Source organism: Miniopterus schreibersii, assembly GCF_964146895.1.
Source record: "Miniopterus schreibersii genome assembly, chromosome: 2".
NCBI classification, from domain to species: domain Eukaryota; kingdom Metazoa; phylum Chordata; class Mammalia; order Chiroptera; family Miniopteridae; genus Miniopterus; species Miniopterus schreibersii.
Window position 1 is genome coordinate 64420200 of NC_138102.1, and position 21311 is coordinate 64441510.

Genomic DNA, 21311 nt, shown 5'->3' on the forward strand with positions numbered 1-21311 from the left:
TTAACTTTTCCAGCCTCTGTAATGGAAGCAGACGAGAGAGTAGAGAGTTACATTGGCCAGTCATCAATGTGTGCCATATTAGTGAAAAAGAATGGTCATCGTAATATTAAAAATAATAGCTAACATTTACTGAGGCCTTACCATGTGTGAGGCACTATTCTAAGCTCTTTACATATATTAACTCAATCCTCACAACAGCCTTTGGAGGTGAATACTCTTATTATTATTGTGTCCATCTTATCAATAAGGAAATGGCACAAAGCTGGTAAGAGTGAGAGTCAAAATTTAAGCCAAGCCCTTGGACTCCTTGATTTTGCCCTCAATTGTTCTATTTGGGGGGGGAGGGAGGGGGACTTATTTCTTATAAAAGATTCTAATTTTTTTTCCTTCCAACTTATAACAGGAAAAATATTTAATTCAAGCTATGCAAATAATGAAGAGTAGTGGAGAAAAACAAGTATTAGAATATTATTTTTAATATAAAATTCCACTTATGGTTGGGCCAGTCATTTCATTACAGGATGAAAGAGAACCATTCTAGTTGTCTTTTTATCAGTTAAATTCCAATGAAAATTAGCTTTCTGACTCCTCTGACTCAAATTTTTATTTTCATATCTAGATTAAGAAAGTTCAGACTTTGTTTGCTGTCTGGTTTAAGTAGTATTTTGAGCTTTGTTCTAGAAGGTTACAGGTTGAACTACATTACCAGGCAAAGCAAATGCAATCTTGTTCCCAGAAGGTCAATAATCAGCAGCATAGAGCAAGAATTTATATAATTTTGTTAGGGCAACTGTCTCATGTTTCTTTAGAAGGAGTTGGGGTAAACTATGAGCCTGGGAATTGGTGCATCGGCTGCATACTTTCAGTAACTGGAGAAAGGGAACATTTCTTCCCTGTCCCTGCTCCAAATTCCAGGGGGTCACCCGTATGTCTCTTACTACTACTGAAATCATATAAAAAGTGGCAAGACATATTAAGCTAAGTGAAATAAGCAGACTGTGGAAGACCAACACTGTATGATTTCACTTACTTGTGTAATCTTAAGAAAAGAAAAACAAAACATACCAATCAAACCAAACCAAAGTCATCCATGAGAGAAAGATTGGCGATTGCCAGAGGGGGCGGTGGGTGGGCAAATGGATGAAAGGGATGAAGGGCACAGATTTTCAGATACAAAGTAGTCAGGGGATGTAATGTACAGAATGGTGACTATACTCAATAATATTATATTGCAAATTTGAAAGTTGCTAAGACAATAAATCTTAAAAGGTTTCACCGCAAGAAAAAATATTTTGTATAACTTTGCATGTTTACAAATAGTAACTAGGGTTATTGTGGTGATCATTTTGCAATATATACAAGTGTAGAATTATGTTATACACCTGAAATTAATAAAATGTCATGAGTAAATTTTTTTTTAAGTTCTGGGACTTAAAGAAGGTATGTCAGGAGACAATGGGAGAAAAAGGGAGCTCTGAGACCACATGCAAAATGTACACAGTGGGAGGGCACAGGCTGGTTCAGCACTTGGTGAATAATAATGAACATGTGTCCAGGTGGCCAAGCCAGATAGATACCTGGGAGTCAGCCTCAGCTTCATTTTCTACTGCATCCATGCAGAACAAGAGTTTTCTGTTCTTCCTCCTTTCTCTTTCATTTTCACCACTTCCATTCCTTACTTGAGCCCTGTAATCACATTTTGTCTAGATTTAAATCACTAAAGCCGCTGTCTTCGTATTTTCCTAGCCTGCCTTCCGTATTCTCTCTTCTCATATGATCTTTCTAAAGCAGAAATCTGACCATAGTAATTCCAAGTTTAAAACAAGTTAATGGCTCCCTTAAAACCAAACTCACTCCCTAGCCTGGCATGTTCAGTGCTTGGTGCTTGGCCCCTGCCTGCCGCCTCAGCATTGCCTCTCAGCACCCCGCCTGGTAACCCTCTCCGATTCCTGCATCTGAGCTCTCCCTGGCGTTTCACATCCCTCCAGAACCTCAGCCTTATACAGCTGTCCCTGTTCAGGAAGCTCTGGCAAACCTAAAGCTCTTCTTTAAGTCAGGTATCCAAGGGACCTGTGACTACAGTTCCTTCTCCCTTCTCTCTTTGTCCCCATACCAGGCGTCCTTTCTGGGCTGGAGATCTCCACCGTGATACCCATGACGTTGTTGATCCATTTGTTACCTCTTCCCTGTGTCAGAGGCAAGCAGTTCAGGTCAAGAATCCCTCTCCCCCCCTCCCTCTCCTCCCCTTCCTCCTCCTCCTCCTCCTCCCCTGTCTTTCCTCTCAGGAATTTTTTTATTAACTTTGTATTAACATAATGTCTGCAAATTCCTAAATGAAACCTAGTAGGCTCACAGCATAATAAAATATTTTCTTCTCTCCTCTCAACTGCCTCCCACTTCCCAGAGGCAACGTTTTCCACTCTTAGGCTTTGATCCCTAGTACTTGCCTCTTCCCCACGTCTAGATAACACGCTTCGGTGATCATTTGTCAGGTTTGGCCGTTACCAGTTCCTGAGGAGTGGCTGAAGACTTAGCTCCCTCATGCCCTTTCCTCATACACCCCTGCTGACTTCACACTGTAATCGTATCACATTTGATGGTCAAAAGAATAGCCAGTGTTTGTAGTGCTGCATGTGTGTGAATGTTCTCCAGCCCTCCACTAAGTACCCATGATTGTTCTCTGTTGGACAATAGCGTTATTTCTAGGTTTTGTTAAGTTGCTTAGTACTCCTGTGTACTTGTTACTGTTTCCTCCAACTGCTCTGACGGTCTGTGGAATAAGCAGCAGTTGTTTTTGCCAGTGGTCCAGCGCAGCAGACCTGCTTTCAGTTCCTTGGCACTGTTCTTTCCTCTGGCCTAGTGTTCTCCTCTGCGACCTGAACTGACTCTCCTGGGCTGGGACGCAAGTGCTGGGCTGGGCTGGGAATTCTTTTTACCATTTTGCCGGTTCCTTCCCTTTCTTTTTCTGGATCCCATGTTTTTCTTTTTCTTACTTTTCTTTCTTGTTCTGTAAAAGTTACACCTTCCCGTGGCTTTCTAAGAATGAGTGCATGTAGAACCTTTTAGGATCTTCTTTGTATCCACAGTTATCCGCAATATCATTGTTGTACCTTGGTTTGGGGAAAATGTAATAAAAGAAAGATCGTATCACTGCCTTATCTCTTTTCTCCTCTCTGGCCCTGGCTGTTGGGGCTCAGTGATTAGTGTCGGCCTGTGCACCGAAGGGTCACGGGTTGGATTCCCAGTCAAGGGCATGTTACCTGGGTTGCAGGTTCAATCTGAGCCCAGGCTAGGGCGTGTGAAGGAGGCAGCCAATCAGTCTATCTCCCCCTCCCTCCCTCCCTCCCTCCCCCTGTATAAAAATCAGTGGAAAAAATATCCTTGGGTGAGGATTAACAAAGATAAAAATAAAAATAAATGCTGCCCCTTTGGATGCAGTCATATGCATTTCCAGAATTTCTCTAGCACCTATGAGGCAAAGAGAAAGTATTTTCCAAAGCCTTTCTCAGGGTCTGGTCCTTCCTTCTGAATGAGCATTTTTTGTAATATGAAAATGATTTCCAAAAATACTACCCAAATTTTTGTCTGAATTTGAGGCCAGAATTTTCAGCTTACTTCCAGAAGTTATCTGGAGGTCCCTGCTAGCACCTTGCACTCACCGGTCCAAAAGGAAACTCATTATCTTCTTCAACACTTGTCCCCCACCAAACTCAATATTAATTTTTAAATTTCCATATTTTCTATTTCTCCAGTCATAGGCTCCAAAGACCTCAGACATTTCTGACTCACTCCTTAGCAACTTCACTCCCTGTCTGTCCCCTCATCCTCTTGGTTCTGCTTTAGAAATATCCTCAACTCTCTCTTCTCCATTTCACTGTGATTTTTAAAAATACCGTTTACAAATTAAACCAGGTGCCATGTTATTCAGACAGAGCAAAGCTTTGACTGACTGTTGCAGTCTATTTATTTGAAAGAGTTTCACAGCAGGAGAGAGGCTATAAATATTTTGAATATAAATTGATTTGCAGTTAGAGAAATTGAATTCTAGTCTATAATAAAAAATGGCTAATTTTCATTTCTCTGGTTTGTATGAGAGTAATGTAGATATGAATCATTTAAATACTCTGCCTCACTTTTGTTTTTTCTCATACCTTTTGCCATGGTGCCTGCTAGTCTTTCTGCCAGGTGTGCTATTTCTCCCCCAGTCCCTGCTATGGCTAACTCCTGCCTCTTTGTCAGGTCATCATTCACTAGGAAGCCTCACATCTCCAGTAGTTCATATAGATTCCTCCCATAGCTATCCCACTTTTCTGCTTCTTGAGAGCAAAAAACGTATGTTAACTCTTGGTGTCTAGTATTCTTAGTGCTTAGTAATGTCCTGGTATACAGTAGACCCTCAGTAAACATGTGGAATGAATATTCTAAATGCATTTTTAACATTTGGAAAAATGCCTTCATTATATCTCTTCATCTTACACATTGGATTACAGTAAGACATACTTTCTATTAGAGTTTCCCTTAGAAATTATGTTATATATTATGTCCTTTGCTAAGGACATGATCAAGTACACTGTAGAAGATTTATTTAATTTATGATGTATCTAAAGCTGTGCTTGAAACATAATAAGCAGACATTCATAAACTTCCTAAAGCACTGTGAAGTTCATTTATGAATTTGTTTCTCTACATTTTTATATCACCTAGCAATTTACCATGTGCTTTTATTTCTATTATCTCATCTGATCCTCTCATTAACATTAGACAGGTATTGTCTCTGGTGCACATATCAGGAATGATTATGGCTCTAGTCTGGCGTCACACAGGTAGTTAGTTAAAAGCTCAGACTAGAATGCAGGTGTTCTTCAGTATTATATTCTTTCTATTATGTGTGTGGGCGTGAAGGCCAGGAAGGGCCATCAGCTTGGGGGGACCAGAGCAGAGGTAGAGGTTCCAGGTGGAGGGTGATGGACAGGAGAGGGAATGTTTGTGGAGAATCTCAGGCAGTTGCTTTAGCTGAAGAATAGGTTGTGATGTTGGAACTAAGGTAAGATTAGAAAAGCAATTAGAATCAGTGTTGGGAGCAAGTGAAAGAAATGGGACTTCATACTGTGGGAAGTGAGAGATATTAAAAATGTGTGACTAGGTGACTGAAGATTGTAGCTCTCCTTTAGGACTTATTAGTACTGTAGGAGATGCATTAGAATTAGGGAGAAACTGGAAGCAGTGTGACTCCAGGCAACTCATGCGATGTTTCAGGTGAAAAATAACTCAATTCTGGGCCAACAACACAAAGTTTAGTCAGAAAAGGGGACAGCGAGTCAATTCATGAGATACTTGGGAGTGCTCATTAACAAAGTGTGCTGGCGGAATGATGCCTGAGACAAGGGGAAAGGAAGAAACTTAGCAGCGTGTTGTCTACAAGGTGATGGGAACAGACTCCCACCATGTCCCTGGCCCATCTTCACCCTGCTCGGGGATTCCTCCCCGCTGACCACATTGGACCACGTGTGCTAGTACAGTCAGCACGTCTCAGGTGTTAAGGGTCAGTGAACACCACAGTCCCTGCCCTCAAAGAACTCATTGTCGGGGGGTAGGAGCTTCAGGTCAACAATATTGGAAAGGATGCGTTGCTCTACGTAGCGCATGCCATTAGGACACAGAGGGCACCCAGTTCAGCCCACATAGGCCTGGAAAGGAGACTCAGTTACCTGTCTTGAAGGAGTAGGAGTGAGCCTGGTGAAGAAAGTGAGCAGGATGTTCTGTGTAGAGAGCAGCATGTTTGAAGGCGAGAACTAGAGAACATGGGACTGTGGTGTAAGCTGTTGGTGAGCCTGAAAGTGTCGGCATCGATCTCCAAAGAGCAATGGAATTATTTTGCCTATCCATAATATAATTAATCATCACACTCAGGTATCTTAACGTTGGTACAATATAATTCTTTAACATCCAGTGCATTGTCAAATTTCTCCAGTTATCTCAATAATGTCATTTATAACCTTTTCACTTTTCAAGAGCTAATCAGAGATTGTATGTTGCATTTACTTGTCATATCTCTTTAATCTAGAATGGTTCTCTGACTTTTTCTTTATTTTTCTCTTGGCCATTTATGATATTGATGATTTTTAAGAACCCAGGTCAATTTGGTTTCACTTATGTGGAATGTAAAGAACAAAATAAACGAACAAACAAAATTGAAACAGACTCAGACACAGACATGGGACTGGTGATTGCCAGAGGGGAGGGGTGTTTGGGGACTGGGTGAAAGAGGTGAAGGGATTAAGAAGTACAGATGGGTAGTTACAAAATTGTCATGGGGATGTAAAGTACAGCAAAGGGAATATAGTCAATAATGTGACAACTATGTATGGTGCCAGGTGGGTACCAGAAATAACAAGGGGGTCACTTTGTAAAGTCTTTTAACCACTATGCTGTACAGCTAAAACCAATACAAAATAATACTGAAAGTAAACTGTAATTGAAAACTTAAAAATAAATAAATTAAAAGTGGTAAAAAGGAAAAAAAAAGAAATGAACCCAGGGCAGTTGTCATGCAGAATGTTTCTCAGGATTTGTCTGGTTGTTTCTTTCCATTTAGATTCAGGTTAAATATTTGTGTGCAAAGTATTGCACACGTTATGTTGTCCTGCCTCAGTGCATCACTTCAGAAGGCAGTTGTCAGCGTGTCCTATCATCCTGACGTCAATAATTTGATTATTTGGGTAAGGTCATATCAGCCAGATTTCTCCACATTCTGTTCCCCTCAGCTTTATACAGATTGGTTTTGTAACCACTGATGATTTCTGCCTGAATCAGTTCTTACTATGTGAGTTGTAATACGGTGATTTTTCTATTTCTCTCATATCTGGCTCCCTTGTATTAATGGAACTCAGTCTTCTTTATCTCTTTGACATCTACTAGTTTATGGTCTTCTTTAAAGAAGAGTTTTCTCTTCCCTCATGTTTATTTTTTAATACTTTAGTATCAATATGGATGCATGCTTCTTTTCTTTTTTTCCTGTGTGTAATAATCCATTCCCATCATTACTTATTCAGTGCTCAAATTGTCCTGTATTTGTCTAAAGCTGCCCTTCAGCCTGGCTCCTCTGCCTTTTTGACACGTCTGTCTAACTTTGAGCACTTTCGTGTTTTCTGGCTCATTTCACAATATCTTCGTCTCAGCCCTAAAATCAGCCATTTCTCTAAGTATTCTGCTTTCTGTTAGTAAGCAATGATACTTAGACACCAAGGTCCAAGAGCCAGGTATGCACATTACTAGTGCAATGTCATTACTTCTGGGCTCTTTGGGGCCACAAAGTGAGGAAAAGTATTTTTTTTAAACCTTGAGCTTATATGATACTTTTGAATCTAATCCAATACTCCATAGCTCTTCCTCTCCTTCTATCATTTTATATTTGTATTTCCTTTCCCTCAGTGAGCAACAAAAACATATTTACCCATCTGTTCCATCTTATAATACACATAATAACTTCAGGATCACTATGTCAATACCACTACCACTACCAATAGTAGACTTACTAAGGAAAATTCAAATTTTCTTTGTAGTTCTTTTGTTTTCCTTAAAATGTATGCCATTTATCTCATGCTTGTTTTCTTAACATTTTAGATTTTTAAAATGTTTCCTTTTACTAATGAAATACATTCAAAATCTTAAATGTTCCGCATTACCTATAGTTCTCTTTAGGAAAAATATAGTTGAGTTTGGGTGTAAATTTTCAAAGATAGCTAGGTAGTTTCTAAATAAAGTGCCTTAACTATTTAATGTATTTTAATTAAAATACCCATCAAGCCACTTCAGAATTAAATTCACATGTAAATTAACAATCTCCAAATGTTCTATTTATCACCCACTTTTTTTATTACACCTACAAGGTTTAGTACTTTTCTAAATATATGAATTAGAACCAGATGGAAAAGGGGTCGATGCATATTTATATTTATATATAGTTTGTAAACTGTAAGTTTTTTATTTGTATTCTACTGTATTCGTCATCTGTTCCCTATCAAGTGATTACATCTCAAAAAAACGAAAGAAAAATTCCAGAGGAAAATAGTTTTCTATTACTTTAGACATAACAAGATACTAGCCGTACAATTTCATAGAGAATGCCTGCAAGTAAACTCTAAGGGACAAAAATCTTTGGTGTTTCTTTGTATTTTAGTTGGACCAGTAGTATTGTTGAAGCTTTTTTCCCCAGCTTTCTTTAAATAACATTTAGCATTGACAACTATAAATAGCTATGATTACAAGAAAATCTGATATTAGTAGAGAGAATTGGCCCTACAACTCCATCATTAATCATATATAGAATATCAACCTAAACTAATCGTAATGTAATGCAGTCCTTTAGATTTTGAGATCCTCCCTTTGTTTTTCATTATAGAAGACAAACTTTTCATGCATTCTGTAAAAATTTGTAGTGTTATTGTTTGTCACCTAAAATTAGGGGACGATTATCCTCTGATATAAAGAATCAGTCGTTGGAAGCATATGCTCAAAAGTTAGCCTGGAAATACCATTTTGTGCAATAAGTTTAGACAGCAGAATATCAATAACACCAACAAAAGCACTCCCACATCTGGTGAATTTTAGCACAGAAACTGATGCTTTGAAAATAACCCATTTCTGCAAGGGAAATGTTATTTATGATAATCTGAGACAGAGATATGAGGAGAACCACATTCCCTTTAAAGTTATTGTGTCATTGGACTATAAAAGCAGTGCTGTGAAGTGAATCAGTGGAACTCAGTTCTCTATAGTGGACGGTAGCACAGGCACTAATGAGACAGATTTCATTAAAAGATATTTGATTTATGAGAAAGGTAAAGTCCTATCATATTTTTAAATTGCTGGCTTAGTCCTGGCATCTGATCTCTTTCCCCTACCATCGCCATCATGCTTCTGTGTATGCTTGACATTGCTATGGTAACCCCTGCATCTCTTCTCACAGAGGGTGATGAGACGGGAGTGATGGATAGTCTGCTGGAGGCCTTGCAGTCGGGGGCTGCCTTCCGCGACCGAAGGAAAAGGACACCAAAGCCAAAAGGTGAACGTTATACTTGTTTCATGTTACTTTCTAGGGAACTATCACAAAGAACAACCCTTTTATATTTTTTAATTCTTTTAAAGTCATATGTCAAGAATGTAGTGCCGTGGGCAACAACTCTTCTGAAGTTTCATAAGTTTTCTTAATCCTTCCCTTGCGATGACAAATGTCAGAGAGAGAAGCATTCCAGTTGGCCAGTGTCAGTAGCACATTACAAATCAATGTACTGAACCCAGGAAATCTGATTAGTGTGACAAGTCTCAGCTAAAGAACCATATGTACTTTATCCCAGTGGAGTTCACAGTGGCATAATTAAATGGGAAGTAAAAGTCATAACATTATTGCTTTGCTTCCAGAAATACTTAACCTTGGAAAAAATACTGTTACATTTCTGGAGAGGAACAGACCTCTCTATTAAGTTTCTTTTATATTTTTGTTTTAACAGATATCCGGCAGAGTCTCAGTCCCATGTCTCAGAGGCCTGTTCTGAAAGTTTGTAACCATGGTAATAAACAGTATTCATAAATTGCACATTCTTATCCACTTTATCCTGTTGATCTGTGATTTTAGGAAGCTGCTGTGAAGTTCTCAAGTTTCAATATAACCCTAATAGTAAAAACGTGTGGATCTCCACATTTGTTATGAGATGGTATACTCAGATTCTGCCTCCTGACAGTAGTGCCTAAGATAGTGGCTAGGGTTCTTCTGTCAGGTCTTGAGTGAATTTCTTATTATTATTATTTGAAGTGACCTCACACATTTCTGATCTGTGTTGTCCAGTGTATTCTCTCAAAAGCATTGTGCTCTCATAATACTACTTTAAGTAGTGGATTTACTTTACATCAAGATACAATTTGAAATGTTGAATCTGTTGCCTATTTTACTCTACCATATTTGCCAGTACAGTTTGAAATACTATGACAAGCATTTTGGCAAAATCATTAATACAGATGAACTTCATGTGATATTCTGGATGGATGTGCTAGAATCACTAAAAAAAAGGTAAGTTAACTTAGTCTCTGATTTTTATGAGATTTAGTCCTTTCAAAAATCCCTACGAGACTCCTGCACACCCAGCCTCAAGATGCTAGTTTGTGTTGACTGGGCTTCATTTACGTTGGTTCCCTTTTTCTCACTGTTACGTATTATGGGTTCTGCTTACCTTCCTTAGTCAAAAACAAATTCGTCCATTGTGATCACCATTTACTCAGAGTGAGAGTGTCGCCAAATTCACCAGATTTGTAAATGGAAAAATACTTCACAGATTGCTTTCAAGGGTGGTTTGGGGTACAGATGAGTTAAGCAGTTAAGTTCTAGTACTGATGTATGACCGAGTAGAGAAACGTGTCGAATTTTTAGGAGAGGCTAAAAAATGATGAGGTAACTAAGAAAAAGAGATGGATATAATGATCTCTTAATAACTATGGATCCCTACTGCTCAAGGTAAAATACATATGGCAGATGCTTAATAAATAAAAGGTGAAACCCTGCAGCAAAATTTTATATAGATCTTTTGACTTTTTTCAGCGGCATGTTGTTGTTGTTTTGCCTTCTACTCTAACAATGGGAAAAGGGAATTGTAATAAATCAGAGAAATTTATTGTAGATAATTAGTTCCTAATTTGGGGTTTATGATTTAGAGTCATTGCGACATACAAAGTAATGGCGAACAGTGTTTTCCTGAACCTTAGAGATTATTTTGTTTCATAGATGAATACATGGGAAACTGAGGCTAAAAACTTCTCAAACTACACAGCTAGTTATTGACACAACTATGGTGATGATATAGTTCTGAATGCCATCACATTTCTCTTTTGATTGCATATAGGTACTTTGGTTATACTTTATTAGTAGTAAAATATATAAAATAAGTAACTCAGCCCACTTTGTAAGTCATTAAAGGACCATAGCCAGCACAGTGATCATGGTATGATTATACCAAACGTGTAGCCCCAGCCTGTTCGGCTCAGTGGTTAGAGCATAGGCCATGGACTGAAGGGTCATGGGTTCAGTTCTGGTCAAGGGCACATACCTGTCTCTCTCACATCGATGTCGTCTCCTCTCTCTCTCTCTGAAAAACAATGGAAAAAAATCCTCAGGTGAGGATTAAAAATAATAATAATAATAATAATGGCAAACATGTACCCCTGCCATGCTTAAATTTTAATAACTAGGTATAATGTTGGGGCAAATTATTTCAGATAAATTTGTGCACTGGCCTCAGGAACCCTGTCCTTCTGTGACTGATTTAAGAAAGTGTCCAGGCTACAGAGGCTCCTGTATAATTACATATAAATTGTGATATTTCAATCCACTTGGTAAAAGCAGATGAGAATTGCATTTCTATCTTTACTAGAGGTTATAGAAAGCCAAAGGAGATATACCACAAATATCAAATTCTCTGTTGTAATATAAATGTAGTGCACTGACATGTTTCTGAAACTTATTTTTTATTGATATTTCTGCTGTGTTTTCCCTTCACATTTTTAAGCAAGTGAGAACAAAATCCAAATGACCAAATTAATCTTTAAGAACTGTTTGTATAAAGATAGATTTATTGGACTAGATGTTGAAAAATGAAGAATATGGTAAGGAAAGTATATTCATTGCAACAAGGATCATGATTAGTTTGACAAAATGATATTTTAGAGTCTATTTGTAATCTTCCTATTTCTAAAAATTGTTTTCATTGAAAACTGAACTATGTGATTGAAATGTAACATGTAACACCTTTTACTTTTTAATTTGCTTTCATTTACTTAAACAAAACTAATGTTTGATATTTAGATTTTCTACAAATATATAGTAGTTGATATTATGTCTTAACTATTTTTTTTAAATATGTTTTTATTGATTTCAGAGAGAGGAAAGGAAAGGGAGAGAAATGGAAACATCAATGATGAGTCATTGATCGGCTGCTTCCTGCAAGCCCCCTACTAGGGATCGAGTCTGCAACCCAGGCATGTGCCCTGACGGGGTGTCAGACTGTGACCTGCTGATTCATAGGTCGACACACAACCACTGAGCCAAGCAGGCCGGGCTATGTTGTAACTATCTTTAAAAGATTTATATGATTTTCTGCATGGTTACTAAATGCCAAGCACTATGCTGAATATTTTATGTACATCCCATTTAATCTTTTCAGTACTCCTATCAAGTAGTCAACATGTTTATCTTCATTTTAGAGTTAAAAATAACCAAGGGTTAGACAGGTCCGATAGTTTGCTTAAGGTCTTGCCGTCAAATTTCGAACCCAGGCCTATCTGGTTCTTAATCTCTCTGCCGTGACGTGCTCTGAATCATCTGCTTGAATCAGTACCTGTCATTCCCATCCTTGAGCTGATGAGCTGGTGTACATTTTTTTCTCATGATATAAGGTTGAACTATTGAGATACACCCTCTTTGAGGTTTCTAGCCTCTGGTGTGTCTAGTCTCTTACTCCTAGATTGAACCACTAGGTAGCACTCTTTTCCTCGTCTGAGGCTGGATTACAAGGATATACCATCTTCTGGAATTATGACTACTTTTTATCCCTTTAATAAACTATATTAAAACATCTATATTAATTTAAATAAATGTATACTGTATTAGAAAAATCATAGATGATTAAGATTATAAATATAGATTGAGAAATATATATATTGCATATTTTATTTTAGAATTAGAAAATCCTGATAAAGTATCCTCTGAGACCTTGCCATATATATTTTGGCAAAAGATGACCTCAAGCATTCTAACTTCTTTGGGCTTCAGAAGCACAGAAATTGTACACACTGAGTAACCCAGCCCTTGTGCTGTTCTCCAAACTTCTAACAAAAATACTTTGGTTAAAGCCTTTACCTGTTTTGTCTTTTTGTTTGCTTGTTAAAGTCTAGGCAGAAATTAAGTGTTTGGTGTTTTTCCTTGCTAAATCTTCATTAAGTTAGCAAAATCTATTGAACACTTGCTAGGCACTTAAGATAAAGAGATACCCTCTAAGAATTCTCCATCCAGTTGGAAAATAGATGAGTAATGACTCTCATACCTGTGTATTTGCTTAACGCCAAGTTAAGGGTAGCACGCAGTCTGAACAACCAGTTCAGACCTGGCTTCTAGAAGGACTTGAAATCCAAGCTGAGTTTTGACGGATGAGTGGAAGTGAGGCCAAAACCTGAGGACAAAGGGAAGCCAAGAAAGCAGCTGCATGTGCATACTTTCTCAAGAGGTCCTTTTCAAACCCCATTCTGAACTTTATATGCTCTTATTCTCACATTATTAGCTAATATAATAATGCTTTTATTAGCACCCTAGTCTTTCCCATTTTGCAATACTCATTTTCTTAAAAATGTTCATATTCAATGTCTGTTACTTTACTTATGAGCCTCTTCAGGGTGGGGTCAAAGCAATAAAGGAGGGTGCCTGTCTTGCTACTGCTGTGACCCCAGTACTTAGCTGGGTTAGTGCCTGATACATGGATGTTTAGTAAGAATGTATTGAATGAACAGACATGTTTAGGTTTAGGCTTGAATGGGACAATTAATGTATATTGAGCAAAAGTAGGTCTCTCAGTATCACCCAAATAAGTGGGATTATATGCCAGTTGCTGAAGTTCAGGCTGTGCACACTATTAATCCTCTCATCTCCCTAAAATGTTATCTGAAGGAGATACTTGATCATCACTGGTCTAGGCTTCAAAAGGTTGGTAGATCAGATGTGGAGGGTGCAAGTTAATCTTGATTGGATGATTCACTCCTTAGAAATGGAAGGTTACTTATGAGTTAAAATTTTTCCCCTTGCTTAATTAAGTGAAGTTTAACAAAAGTAAATAAAACAAAACAAAAAACATCTTAAGTATAGGGCACTGTCTCATTTCTTTCCTCAACAGAGTGCATTCTAGACTTAAAGATTTTCTCTAGTCTGTAGAAAATAATAAAATTTCCTTTTAAGTCAAGATAATGTAAGTATTTATTAATACATTTTTATAAAGTTCTTACCTTTTTTGGGTGTTACCAAATTAACTGGCCTAATTGAAAATAAAGGACCAGATAGGGGCAAAATATATTGAGAATCTGATGCCAGACCAAGAATTTGGACTATTGAGGTTTCTGAGCAAGAAAATGACAGGTCTGCCCTGGCCACTGTGGCTTGGTTGGGCATCGTTCCATGTGCCAAAAGCTGCAGGTTTGATTCCTGGTCAGGGAACATGCCTGAGTTGTAGCCTCCATCCCCGGTAAGGGGCCTGCAGGAGGCAGCTGATCGATGTTTCTCTCTCTCCCTTCCTCTCTCTCTCTAAAAATCAATAAAATGTCTTCAAAAAAAAAAAAAAAGAAAAAACGGCAGGTGTGAGAAGTTTGTTGGAACTGAAATGACAACTGTCTGAGAGAGAAAAGAATCTAAAGGACTTTACAGCTACCTTGATGCTGACATGAGTTGGCTGCAAGGGGTCAGGACAGAGTCAAAGAGCTTATTAAGGTCTGAGGAAGGAAGGCGGGTCCAGAGCTCTGGGTTGGGACCCTCACAGAGAATTGCTAAAGCTGCGTAAGCAAATGAATTATCTAAAGGAAAATCTTTAAATCTAGAGAACAGTAAATCAAGGGCTAATCCTGAGGATTGAATCCAGGTGAGTGATGAAGTAAGTGAGAGGAAGAGAAAAGATGAAGAATTGGGGGGAGACTGCACAGTAATGGAGCCAGCCCACATTGTGGTTGAAAGACTTGCAAGGGGTTTGGTTTCTCATTTTTTCCCCTCTGTTTCTTTCTTTCTTTCTCTGTATAACTCAGTCGTATACCACGGAGTAACCTGTGTCCCTCTCTTCCTGCCCTCTCCAGGACATCTCTTCCCCTGTATACTCTATAGACTTTATAAAATATCTGTGACAAAGATTTCACACCTTATGCTGCTTCTCCCTGTAATCTGACTGCATCCTCATTAGGTGGTTCCCTTTTCATTAAGTAGTACAGTGGAATTTTTTTTCTCAGTGAGATGGATATAGAGTAATCAGAAAAAATTCTATAAACTATATGCAGTTAAAATCCCTAATGATAAAACTACTTAACTGTGACAAAATAAGATAAAACATAATCAGAATTTTAGGCAAACAAACATTACACATCTTTAGTGAATATCCATAACCTAAACAAAATCTTGCTGTATTATCTTTACATTAAATCAATTCTTAATAGCCGTAATTTGGATTTGATTATCTATTTTTACTCTCCCACTTATATGTGGATCTTTGAGAGATTTTTATAGAGAAATAAGATTGTATTGCCTCCAGGCACAGCTGCTCTGCCACTCTAGATTTGAAGTCAGAATTAAATGTGAAGCTAGTTAGATATTTTTGAATTAGCATATTTCTCTACAAAATAACTCTAAGACACACAAAATGGGCTTTGTTGTTGATGTATCAAAACTTCACACATAACCATCCCCCCTTCCTAAACCACTCAGTATAGGGTCCCTTTTTTCTTGACCTACCATTTCCCCAAACAGCAATAATTTGTCTTTAGGCAGAATTATGAAATTTGTAAGGTTTTCAATCGTGTCTGCTGAGTACTGGCTCCTTTGAAAACAATGACCACAGTGCGAATTCAGCTCTTATCTAGAATCCAGTACTTAGCTAGAATCTAGCTCTTGTCTAACAAAGTAGTAAGTATTGACAACCACCATTTCCATGTTCTAAACTGTATCCTATTTTAAAGTAGAAAGAGCATAGGAATAATACAGTAAAATTGTATGCTTTTGCTAAATGTCATTGGCTTATTTTTTTGAGAATTTTTTTGCTCTTTTTCTGATAAACTTGTACCTGCCAACTAACCTAAGAAAGGGAGTTATTAAAACACTAATTGTTTTTGGCACCCTTACACTTGGGCTTTCAGGAAGAATCAAACGCTACCTGTAGCTGTCAAAAGACTTAAATATTTTTAAGGAGACTTTTCTGGGCCAGGAATGTAAAACTGTTTGGGTGATTTTACATTTTATTCAAACATCCGTCTCTCCTATTTACTGTGTAGTCAAGCAAGAGGAAGAAAGTACTCAGCGGGGCTCCTGCCTGGGCAAGGATGCCCTGTGGGTAGAAGGAAAGGCCTTTCTAATTTATTTTCAGGGCAGGACAGCCTTTTGGCTCAGGCACATTATCATGCAGACTCTTAAGCATGAGCAGGTTAGAAAATTCTCAAGTAGTGAGCACTTCAAGTTGCTTTCAAAGGACATTTATGCGAGAAATAGCAAATGCCTTTCATTTAATGAGCATTCACAAATGTACGCTGAAGGCTGGGACCAAACTGAGTGACAAGGAGATAAAGAACTATTATGTAAGGAAAGCAGTGCCCTTCACTTCGCGGAAATCGTTATGATTAATATGTCTCTTTTTCTGTTTGTCTATAGTGGACTCGAGTTATTATGATCTTTTAAGTTTTTTGACTCTTAAATTTCTCCTTTTGCTTATAGCATGGGTTCAAAATTGGGCTTATATGGAGTCGTGGATAAACGACTTGAGAAGTTCCTTGAACTCTCTACTTTTGATTTAGATTTCGTGTTTGGGCTTTTTTTTCCTGGTGAAAGGATCTATTGATTTTTATCAAACCCCTTCTCCCCCCAAGAAAAAGATTACAGAATAATTATTGATTTTGCTGTTTGATTGGTGGTTTGTTACAAATTTTCTCTTTCTACTTGTTATTTTTATATGTATATCCTTAAAAGGAAGCCACTTTTACTGTAATTGTTTGTCATATGAGAACTAAACTTTCCTTGATGTAATCACAAATGTGGAAAACACGTCAAATGATTGGCAGATCGACGATTTTACTGACAAATTGTTTAGGATAAACAGCTAAGGTCCAGGGACAGGGTGACCCTAGCAAGTTGTTTCACCTTTGAATTTCCTTTTCTTCAGCTGTGAAAACAGAAATCACACTATATGTACTTCATAGACTGTTTGTGAGATTAAGTGAAAGTAGGAGAGAGTATGCCCCTGAAATACCTTGAATCGAGTAGATACTCAGTAACTCAGCATGTTAATGCCTCGTTCCTTTTCCTTCACCACCGCCCTTCCATGATGCATTTGCCGATAGAAAGTTATTATAAATTATCTAGCAAAGTGGCCGTGGTATGCAGAATTGGGCGTGATAATGAGAGAGGTTGAAATTAATTTCCTCACGATGAATATTTCCTATATTGCACTTACTGTGCATTAAGTGGTATGAACTAGTTTAAAAGAAAAAAAAAAGTGAAAATTAAAAGACGATAGAGACTTTTGGTTTTAAAATACTATAGTAAAGATGTTTTTACCCTCCCCTCACCACAAAGCCAAAAAGAGGAGTAACAAAAGCAATCTCAGCTTCTGTGAAACCGAGACATCTTTAGCCTGGGACATACAAATACAGGATCGAGAAGGTGCCGCGGGAGGGAGAAAGCTGGAGTGCAGCCGCGTTCCTTTGCGAGGCATCGGTAACAGAGCACCATGCACTGGGGCTTCGTCAACGAAAACTCTTCTCTCACAGCCCGGAGACTGGACTTCTGAAGGCAAGGTGTTGGCCACGTTAGTTCTTTCTGGAGGGAGAGTTGTTCCCTTTCTCCTATCTCCTGGCGGCCGGCGGTCCTTGGTTCTTGACTTGCACCTGTATCCCTCTAATCTCTGACTCCACCCCCCGCGGCATTCTCCCTGTGGTCTCGCCACTTGGCCTTCTTGTGGGGGCACCAGCCATTTGGTTAGGGCTCACCCTACTCTAGTGTGTCTCCCATCTTAACTTGATTACATCTGCAAAGACCCTATTTCCGAGTAAGTTTACATTCACAGTAACCAGGGGTGAGGACTTCAGCATATGTTTTGGGGACACAGGTCAATCCACAACAGCAGGCGTCTTCAATGAGAAACAGAGAAACAGACTGAGTTACTCCTCAGAGGACCACATAAGGGCTCAGGAATTACAGGTTCCGGGAGCAGCTGGCAGAAGGAATGAGGCACAGAGCTGAAAACAGAGATGGTAAAGGAGCAGTTTGCCCTCCATCCAGGCAGTGTGGCTCCAAAGTCCAGACTTGTAACCACTGTGCTGCTTTTCCCTCCCTCCCTTTCCTCCTCCCAGCCAGGAGTGGAGAGGTAGATTGTCTGGGGAAATGGTGATTCTCTAGAATGGCAGTACAAGCCAGGGATGAGGTGTGCCACTGGAAACAGGGATTATGTGAACACAGAGGAGGGTCTCCAGAGAAAAAAGGAGTGGCAAAATCCTCTCTCTTCTGGCCCCCTCCCACCACTTAGTCCTCAGAACGTAGGAGCCGAGCTTAGACTCCAAGCAGATCACAAAATATTCCTCTGAAGGTAATGAACAGTCTAGAGAAAAGGTCTTCAGATACTGGCATTTGGAACCCCTATCCTCCAAAAATGCATCCCACAGAGGCCCCGCTCAAACTACTCTTTAGAAGTTAACAAACCTACTCACCTGTATAAAACTGTTACTCTTAGATAATAATTTGTGTGAGGATTCATCAGTTTTGAGGAAAACAGTCAATATGAAAAACAAATCCACGGAAGGAACTCTTAGTAAACAGAGAAAACGTGGAGATAACGTGATTAGTAATTACAACAGTTTCAAAGATTTCAATGATGAAAAAAAGCATCCAATAGATAGATATTGTTGGTTCAGTTCAAGATCACATGCAAGAAAGCAAATCGCAATAAAGTCAGTCACAATTTTGGGGGTTGTGGAGTGTATATAATAGTTATATTTACACTATACTTAAAGTCTTTAAGTGTACAATAGCACATGTCTAAATAAAAACAATGCATACCTTATTGAAAAACGCTTTCTTTTTAAAAATGCTGATCATCATCTAAGCCTGTTGGAAAAATGGAGCCAATAAACTTGCTCAATACACAGTTGCCACAAACCTTCACTCTGTAAGAAACATACCTGCAGAGCTCAATAAAGTGAAGCACAGTAAAATGGCGTATGCCTGTATTTGCAAAAGTATTATTAGGAAACAAAAAGGATATTTTGAATATGAAAAATTTGGGAGCAGAAAAAACATAATGCAGTATTTGGAAAAGCATAAACAATAGAGGGTCCCTGGGGAAGATCAGTGGGAAAATGTAGAAGTTACAGGTAATCTGATATATTTGACCGTGTATACAATTGTATTATAAAGCTTTGGGGACAGGTGTGGAAAGAGTTGAGGGGCACTAAGAAAAGAGGCAATTATTAACTCTAGAAAAAACAAAAATGATATGTAGTCATCGTATACTTGAATTTGAGATAGCTTTGCGTGCTATTTTACAATTATAATAATATAAATGCTGTGGTAGCCAGACTCCTAGATGGTCCCCAATGATCTCTGCCCCCTGGTGTTCACATCCTTATGTAATCACCCTAAAACATTTCCAGCGTTAGTCTGTAACAAATTGAGTAAGACAGAAATAATGTCGCATCTGAGATTAGGTTTCAGAAGATACCGTGACTTCCATCTTGGGTGTTCCGTCCTGCTTTCTTCCTCTCATTTGGCTCTGGGGGAAGCCAGGTTGTGAGCAGCCCTTTGGAGAGACCCAAGTTGTGAGGCAATTAAGCTTCCATCTATCATAATGGGAAATCAGTAATGTCTAACATTGATTAATCAAGTAACAGGAGGAGAAACATAAGCAAGGCAGAGTCAGGGATGACGATCTGCTATATTTCATTGGAGGCCTTTTGGATTTCTATGCAAAGTACCAATAACTTTAAAGAAAATTAAAGTTTACAAATATTAAAGGTTTTAATTGGCAACAGGTGGGCGATTATGCTAGGAGGACATCTCCAAGAATAACGTAGTTTATCCGTATTAAAATAGAACCAGAAGTCAGTTTCACTCATTAGCTCTCTCCTCTCCTAAAATATACTGATCGCACTTTTATTCTTTTATTTTTCCCTTTCCTTTTCTCTCTCCCAATACTGTATATGATCCTAAAGGGGACTTCTCTCTGTGTTAGCTCCCGGCTCATCACTGTTATGTGATCTAGAAGCTGAAGTGCTCTTTAATGTGCATTCCTGAGCGGTAGGTGATGGTAAAAGTCAATAATGGTGGTGCCACTAGCTCAGGATGGTAAATACACTTCTTCACATGAAATGGACACTTGTCCAGCCTTTTGGGTGTGTGCTCTGTAAGTAACATTGGTTAGGGGTTTTGCAGCACATATCAATATTTCTTCCCTTGTCATTCTTTTTTTTTTATTTTTTATCCTCACCCTAGGATATTTTTTGCATTGCCTTTCGGAGAGAGTAGAAGGGAGAGAGCGAGAGAGAGAGAAACATTGATGTGAGAGAGACACGATTTGTTGCCTCCCACAAGTGCCTCAGCCAGGTCTGGGGCTGAGCTGCAACCCTGGTGCATGCCCTTGGCTGGAATCAAACCCGGGACCCTTCAGTCTGTGGGCCGACGCTCTAACCACTGAGCCAAACTGGCTAGGGCTCCCCTTGTCCTTCTTGATGTGAGAGAACAGAGAAAATCAAAATCAAGTACCACTCTTTTTTTTTTTTCCTTTTAGAGCAAAAGTAGCCTGGTGAATCCTTAGAGAGCAAGAGAATGGGATGAAATTAGCATTTTGAAACAAAGTTATTTATAATCAGTGGCCCTTTTGTAAGTGTCAATATATTGCACTGGCTTTGTGAAAGCCAAGGACGTAGCTAGTATAGGTTGACCTGTTTGTAATTTGGAGGGGATGGTGGCCCCCTTTTCATATGACTATTTGTTATATAGTCTAGGTAAGGAGATAAATAGTATTTTTCTACTTGACATGGGTCTGTAGGTTTACTGAAGAAAGCACTGACATGCATTGAGCACTGACAAGCTGACTGTCCCATTGACTCCCACATAAATTAGAAATTATTAGTGTTGGCCATGATGGCATTGTTGTGGTGGGACAGCATTTGGCTTCAACATTTTCACCATTTATTAGCAGTGATATTAGAATAAATGGTAATGATCATTTAGTGCTATATACATTATCATTTAACTAATTATGCTTGCAATCTCCTTCTATTAGTCAAACCCCTTTTGGTTAATTAGTCAAAGGAGCTGTCCAATTTCTAGAGAAATGATGAAAGAATGAAACATTGAAATATCCTAAAGAAAGTGACAGTATATGACTGTTTACCTCATATGCCAATTTTATTTACCCTCACCTAGTCCATTATAGCAGCCTCAAAAAATTCTGGCAGGTTTTTTTTTTAATTGTGAAATATGATGATTGGGTTATTAAATTATAGTGAATACCCATTAAAGCACTTATGCAGCAGAAAAG

General features: G+C 38.5%; 1 protein-coding gene across 2 annotated transcripts in view; it reads left to right on the plus strand.

Moving 5' to 3' along the window:
• The window catches only part of DIAPH3 (diaphanous related formin 3), a 424348-nt gene that overhangs the window by 317859 nt on the left and 85178 nt on the right, over nucleotides 1–21311 (plus strand). For both annotated transcript variants that reach the window (XM_081128431.1, XM_081128432.1), the window contains 2 exons: nucleotides 8969–9064; nucleotides 9510–9569. In XM_081128431.1, the coding sequence (XP_080984557.1) occupies nucleotides 8969–9064; nucleotides 9510–9569 (156 nt within the window). The remainder of the gene's footprint in view (nucleotides 1–8968; nucleotides 9065–9509; nucleotides 9570–21311) is intronic.